Here is a 7,808-nt window from a genome sequence, read left to right as displayed (position 1 = left end):
TTACAAGAAAGAATAAGGAGAAAGTAAATCACTGGAGCAGTTTTTAACACAGCAGTGATTTCCAGGCATTGTAAAACAGTAAATTACGGAGTAGACGATTTTGTTTTGCCCATAGACTAGTAAGGCTTTTGCCACCGGAATCCTTCCATCATGGCGGAGAAGGGGGGTGGGGCTCTGAGCTGTGACGACAACTCCTCACTCTCAATAGCTCCTTTAAGGAGTCACCACAGTTGTCATGCAGAGGGGAATGTGAGTGTCTGTACCAAGTTTCAAGTGATTATTGAGACATTTCACTCAGAACCACAGATGTTTAACTTAGGCTCCTGAAACCACTAGTAGGAAAGTCAGGTCTTTTGAAACTGCAGGATTCATCTACAGGGATCAAACATGTTCATGTGAAACTTCATGGTGGTCCATCCATAGCTGCAATAATTGTCCAGAGGTGGACCAATGTTACCTTTCATAAATCTATTAAAACACTGTCAGGATTATGGCACACACACACACACATGAACAACAGATGCTGAGAACTTAAATGTTTTTATTTTTGACGTCTGCAGGCCGTGGTCTCCACAGTCGCTGCAGTTTTCACTTAAGAAGCACAAAAACAACCACGAGGCAAAGCGAGACATTTTTCCGGTATGAACCCCAGTAGTAATTCACTGTACAGCTAAACTACAAGTGCACTTTTTGTCTCTTCTGAGAAGCAATAAACAAACAAACTGAGCAACAGTTTGGTCAGTCGTCTTATTTGGAATGTGTAACAGGTTGGTTCATGTAACCTTAAGAGCTTAAGAGCAAAGCGTAACAGACCGATATCATCCAAGAAACTGACAACTCTAATGTAAACTGTAGGTCACAAGGTTGAGCTGATTTCATGTCTTATCTTCATCATTTTGACCTTCTCTCCAGCTCTTCCGGCCTCGATCTGACGCTTCATCAGTTTAAACTTTGCGTCATGCTTAAACTACACTTCCAGAAGACAAAACAACAACAAAAAAAAGATCTGCTTGTGTTGTGACCTTTAGCAAAACAGGAGTTCATAAAAGGCAATCATTCTGTAAGGCAGAGCCATATTTGGACAGTAACACATTCATATATAAGCACTTTGAGCAGCATCAGTGTGCAGGGTCGACTGGTTTGACACCTTTGACACAGGATCTGTGGTCTTTGTAAAACACAATAAAAGCTATTCAGAGGAAGAGAACCGACCCAAAAAAACATTTGAGGCTTGTGTGAGGTTTTTGGACCTAAAAACAGTGACACCGACCTCCCCACTGTTTTTTACAAGAATGCAGCACTTTTTTAAGACTTTATAACACCATGCTGCACCGACCATGCACAGGTATGGTGTAAAAAAAAAAAAACACTCAGTCACAGTGAAGAACAGTGAGAAGCATGACTTAACATTTTTACAGTTACAACAAGCACAGTTTTATGTTAAATGTTAAATAAGTCTGACTGAGACGCAGGTTCTCGTCCATGCAACAGGGTTTGGAGAGGGGACGGAGGGGGCACTGTAACTTTAAACATTTACACTGAACCACATCCATGAATTAAAGCATCAGAGTTAAATGACCCTCAGGCCTTTAAGTAACATCATAATACAACACATTAACTGAATCTTTAATTTTACAAACTGTAACTTTGGCACTCCCTGTTTTTGGTGACAAACTTGCTCCAAATACTGGACGCCCTGACTCGTCATCATTAAGCTCATTGGTTAAAATAATTGATGTCATATAAACCATCATGTTGATGGTAAAACTGCAAGAAATAATGGTCAGTCCCAATCCAGTGATATTTGAGTGTGGGTCAGACTGCAGCCTGCAGAGATATGGCAAGTTACAAGTTTATGCTGCTGGTGGCTAAACTTGAGACTTCTGAGAGCTAAATCTACATTGTTAATAAGAGGTAAGGAAAGAGAGAGAGTCATTGGGACTGGAGTGTATCTGAGTGATCCTATGTGAAACTGCCATCTGCATTCAGCCCAACACAAACAAAAATGGCACATTGAACAAACAGTAAAAGCCCTTTTTGCCATAAACCTTTTTTACATTGTCCTTGACCAACACAGTTTCCAGATCTTAAAACACACAGGAGCAAAACGGCACAAATCCAACAATGCAGCTTAAATGTACAGAATTATAAATTACATTAATAAATTAGCAGTCTGACATGTATCGGCCGTCTGCGCTGCAAAGTGAGGAGCCTCAAAGCTCGCCGCCTGAGTCGAGGCCAGGCAAGAACGATGACAAATGTTGGAAAAGTGGGAGGGGTCGATAAATATGGGACACAAGGAGAAGTTCTTAAAGCTGCCGTCACATCATCACACAGTCTGGAGGCCTCTCTCGTGGCCGTCCAGCTGCACCTTAATCTTGTGCAGTTCCTCGATCTCCTGGTGGTGGCGCTCGGTCTTGTGGCGCACCAGGGAGCGATAGAAGTGTATGGTGAACACCACGAAGATCACGCCCACTGGAACCATGATGATGGTGGAGGCCAGCGCGGCCTGCATGCCGCTGTTCTGATGCACGGACGGGGTGGACGGGGTGGGCGTGGTGGTGGACGCCGAGCACTTCCCTTTGTCCGAGTCTATGGGCAGGAACTTGACCCAGCAGAGGAGGACCACCTCGGCTAAAAACAGCAAGATGCCCAGAGCGGTGGAGAAGCCCCAGGCCAGCTCGATGTAGTGGTGCATGCGCTCGTGGGGGGACTCGCTGACGGAGTTGAGGTTGTGGATGTTGCTGACGGCCTCCACGTTGGGGAGGATGCAGGTGCTGATCAGCAGGGCGAAGAGGTGCACGGCCACCAGCACCGTGGTGCACACGCTGAAGGCGATGAGGAGCTCACGGGGGTAACAGTAGTGCGTCTCCAGCTGCACCTCCACCATGGCCACCTACAACCGACATGGATATGGATACCATGGTTACTACATGTCTTTGTAAAATCAGGCTCACACAGCGACACCGTGCAAGTCTTTTTCTATCTCTTCTGGTGTCCAATGTCAACTAAACCTGCAGCAGAAGATAAACAACCGTGTTGCTTTTGCTTAGTAAGAAGTCAAAGCCACAGGCCTGTGGACTTAAGCTAAAGAGTCAGATATAACTCCCGAGGTAAGTTACAAGGTCACGGAGTATCATAATGTTACTGGTATCATAAACGCCAAACGGAAGCTGAAAACTACGCTAAGTAGAAACCTGATAAAACGTTCAGCAGGAAGAGAATTCAGTTTCAGATTGTGGGTGTGTACTGTATAGGAGCGCATATACAGCCCAGTGTCATCTTATGGATGTCGTAGTACTTAGAGCTGACAGAAACTATGCAACAAGCTGCGGCTGGCCTAATATGAGAGGTTGGAGAATGTTTGGTATTTTTTCTTCATGAATGACTGCAAACATTAAAGGGATAGTTCAACATTTTGGCAAATTGGCCCACCGCCATAATCCCTATAGTTTTAGCAGTAGGTTCGTTACCTTTAATTGTCGGTGCAAGCTATTTTTAGAACAGCAGAGCAGAGCCGTGAGCTGCTCAGAGCTACGCTACGGAGGCTAATGGGATTTCTTGGTTTCCCTCATCAAACTCATCAAATACACAATCCAACAACTCCAAAACGCTCTGGTGGACAAGTTCTGACCTGCACATTCACCATGCTATGAGATAAAGATCAAGTTGTTTTAGAGGTAAATTCATGCAAACCGCTGATGTGCGTTCCCATCGGAAGCAGTTTTTTGGCAAGCAGTCTCTGCATTTGCCTCGAAAACAACTCCGTAGCGTAGCTCTGAGCAGCTTGCAGCGCTGCTCTGCCATTCTAAAAATAACTTGCATCGACAATTAAAGGTAACGAACCTACTCCTAAAACTATAGGGATTATGGCAATGGGTCAATTTGTCAAAATGTTGAACTGTCCCTTTAACTGATTATAGAAATGATGAAACCATTGTGAGAAAAAAAAAAGATGTTTGTCCCATTTACGAATATATAGTATACCCTGGCTTTGTAATAGCTTCATCTTCAAGTGCTCATCTTAAACTTAAACTCAAACTTTCTGGAAAAGAAATGTGATGATGATTAATGTTAATACAAAAAAATGAAATCCAGAAGACAGTTAAATCTTAAAATACTTAAAGCATAAACAGGAAATTTGAAACCAACTGCTTCCCACATATGCACTGACACTCACATTGTGGTGGATTATCACCACGTACAGAAACCATGAGCTGATAGGAAGGAAGCATCAGACAAACATGCAGCCAGGTCTAGAGGGGCAGTGTTCAACTGAAGCCTGTAAACAGTGACTGACCATGGCGAAGCCGGAGAGCAGCGCGGAGGTTCTGCTGGAGGCCTTCAGCTTGGCCCGGCTCAGGTACAGCTTCCTCCAGGACAGCGCCTGCACCGAGTGGTGGTTGGAGCTGACCAGTTCCAGGTAACTGCGCCGCACCCAGTCTCTGTAGTCCATCCCCCCGGCATCTGGAGCCCGCTCCGAGACCCCCGGCGCTGGGGAGCCCATAGGCACGTTCAGCTCGCTGCTCATGGCACCTGGTGGGGAGAAAGATGAAGGACTGTCCTCAGCGGCTTCCAGCTCATCAAGTAACCATTAATCGCATAAAAGCCTCCTTTTCCCCTGATGAGGCCTCTTTCACACATTAACCTGTTTGCTTGAAATAATGGCACTAAAAAATGTGGCAGCTGTAACTAGTTTTACAAGTTTTAGACCCCGTAACATATCTATAACTGTGCCAAAAAAGTCAGCTGAATACTCTAAGATGAACATAAAAGCTGCAGGAGAACAGGCTTAAAATAAACAGACAGAGATTAAATGGATACAACACTGTAATGAATTAATAATTTAATTATGGTGTCTCATAAGCACAGAAAATAAATCTGTTGTTCTGGACATGACTCTCTTATCAGATCAGTCCATAAAAAAGATTTATTACGCCCCATGAGGATAGAGAAAGAGGTTTAGGGAAAACAGAAACACCACAACCATCACCATAGTAGGTGTGCAGTAGTTTAAACAAAAGTCACAACTAATCAATATCCACTTGTGCAGGACAATCCTATCATGTCTGAATAAAACCATGACATTAATTAGATTGAATGTTTATTTTCCTGAGGACAAGTACATAACATGGACTGGTGCCACATACCACAGCATTTACAGCCTGGGATAGTTTGCCAGTGTCTGTCCCTAAAGGGTCTTTATTCAAATATACACAACTCAACAGGAAAACATCATGATCCTCTAAAGATACCATCAAACAACCTCATGACAAGCATGAGTGATCAATCAATGATAATATACATGATGACCGAACCCTGTTTATCAATCCTGATGTCATGATAATAACCAAATAAGCACTGGGTGAGTTTAACAGTAATATGCATCACAATTGATGTTCAGATTTTTTTTATTGCTCACTTTAAAAACACATTATGCCAAGAGCTGATATTATTTTTGGCAGAAGTTATCATTTCAATAATAACCCTTCTACTCCTTTCTATGTTGCACCAGAGTGCAATGTGAGTTATGTGACCTCCTGCCCATCAATCACTGTAGCTCCATGTTCATGTTCAACAATAACTCGGCCCTTTTAAGGCAAGTGGAAGAAGAGTGAACTTCTTTTGGGGCATGAAGTCTGTCTGTCACAGCTGTGATTTACTCTAACACACATAGCTGGTTTGTGTTTTCACACTTCGGTGTAGGTGAACGTGACTGGCCTGCATGGAGCCCTGACTTCAACCTCACCCAACTTGTTTGAGATGAGCTGAAACGGCAACTGCACGCCAGCCCTCAGTAGCACCTACCATTAGCCGCCAACCACACTGTCACGGATACTGTTGAATTAAAAGGAAATCCCTGCAGCCACTTTCCAACCCCTATGCAGAAATGGAAGGTATTTTAATAATGCCCACAGCTTTCAGCTTTGTTCAGCTTCCACATAGGCCTACTGTAGCCTATGTGTTTGTCAGTGAAGACATTAATTTTAATGTTGATTTAATTACACATTAATTAGTAATAATTGTGAATTCAGAATCAAAATCATGAATTCAAAAAGTAAAAGCTGAGAAGAAAGTGAAGTTAAAAAAATACATATTTGTGCCCACTGTAGGTTTCATGATAAAAAGAGGTTAAGTGCTGAAATTTGAGCCCACGCATGAAAAGACAGGGGCTTGTCGCATCAATTTTCCCACCAACTACCTGTTCACTCTGCAAACCACAAGGCTTTACTCGTACAAACAACACAAACCACACTTTTTTCTGAGTTTGCACACACTTGCACAACAACTATAATACGACAGACAGACAAACAAATAGACAGATGGAATATTTCCAAGTCAAAATTAACCGGATACAAACCAACCTGGGGTTTATAACTACAAAAACAGCTGGTGACTAAGTCTGGTAGTGATGTATTATAAGTCATAACGCTGAAGAGTTATGTCCAGACCCCGCAGAGGTGAACAGCTCGCTTCAGCTGATGGGTGCATCTTTATGACTGCATGTATATTTAGAAACCTGGTAAGTTAGCAGGATCCGTTTACCGGGTTTAGCTAACAGAGAGCTAACCTACAGCTGGGAACTGATGCTATATCATTGAAAACAACCCCGGAGAGTGTTTAATACTTAAGTCAGGTCCACTCATAGTGGTTATAAGCGACATTAAAGTGTCCAAATACTCTCAGACACAAAGCCTGACACAGACTCCTGCAGCTACAGTAACGTAGCTATAAATTGCCAGCTAATTAATCAACGTGGTTCCTGCTCATGACGCACGTTTATAACACAGTTTATAAACACGGTTTATACATCTCACCTGTGTTTCCGCTGTGTCTTTTCAGTTGCCGAGACAGACTCCGGGACGGTCTCCTCTCTCTCCGCGCCGCACAACACAAATAAACCTGTGTCCACAGCGCTTCGGTTGTTTTGGTTCAACAACTTCCGCTCTTCGGTCTCTCTGACTAACGACACCTCCGCCCCTCTCCAGCGGTCCAGCCCGGGCCTAGGAGAGCCTCGCCTCCCTGAAACATGCTTACCGTAGTCTAGCCGGGTACTAGCTCTTATCGCCGCTATTTAATTCACCGGTTTTCTCGGCTCGGTTGGTCCGCAGCGGCGGCAGCAGCAGCAGTAGAGAGCCGCGGAAGGAGAGCGAAACTTGGGTCCGTGACAGAGGGCTTCCGGTTGGGCGTGTTGCCTTCAAAATAAAAGCACGAAAGATTTACATTTAGGCACAGCACTCTAGATGGAAATTAGCCTACGGGCTACAATCTGGCACATTTACAGGTAGCCTACTACGGTACATGTTTTATTAATGTGCATTGTCCTGACTTCTAAATAAATAAATTACATTCAATGCACTGCATTCATGCACTGGCAACAAGAATCTCTCATTTTCGTTTAATTTATAAAAAGAAATTGGAAGAAAAATGGCTAACTAACAGTGGAGAAGTGAATTTGACTGAGGCATAACTGTATATTAATGGGCTATATATAAATTCATAGCTTTTTGTTTCAAAAATGACACTTTCATTTCTTGTTAGGGACTTTATTTTATATTTCTACATCTAATTATGCATGTAGACCTTTTTCCTACATAGGTACAGCTTTTCTTCTGCATTTGTCATGCAGATTTATTTCACAGATGTACAACCTGATTTCCAACTCCTGATGCAGAATACAACCAGTTCTCTGCACTGAGAATTTTCACTTTTAAGATTTTAACTATTCTGATAGATTATACTTACATATTTTTACTCAACATTATGTGGATAGGGGTATGTGTTACAATGCTACTTATTGTTACTAT

General features: G+C 43.0%; 1 protein-coding gene across 1 annotated transcript; it reads right to left on the bottom strand.

The window, feature by feature from the left end:
- Window positions 1-998: 998 nt before the first annotated feature.
- Window positions 999-7,024, bottom strand: orai2 (ORAI calcium release-activated calcium modulator 2). Its single transcript, XM_085798438.1, has 3 exons — window positions 6,819-7,024; window positions 4,301-4,536; window positions 999-2,896 (listed from the first exon to the last, which is right to left on the bottom strand). Exons 2-3 carry the CDS (start codon window positions 4,529-4,531, stop codon window positions 2,330-2,332), a joined length of 798 nt encoding a protein of 265 aa, XP_085654564.1. The 5' UTR covers window positions 4,532-4,536; window positions 6,819-7,024; the 3' UTR covers window positions 999-2,329.
- Window positions 7,025-7,808: the final 784 nt, after the last annotated feature.

This window comes from Trachurus japonicus, chromosome 14, assembly GCF_045865225.1.
Source record: "Trachurus japonicus isolate A0001 chromosome 14, Traja_1.0".
Classification (NCBI taxonomy): Eukaryota; Metazoa; Chordata; class Actinopteri; order Carangiformes; family Carangidae; genus Trachurus; species Trachurus japonicus.
This window is presented reverse-complemented; position numbering and strand designations above follow the sequence as displayed.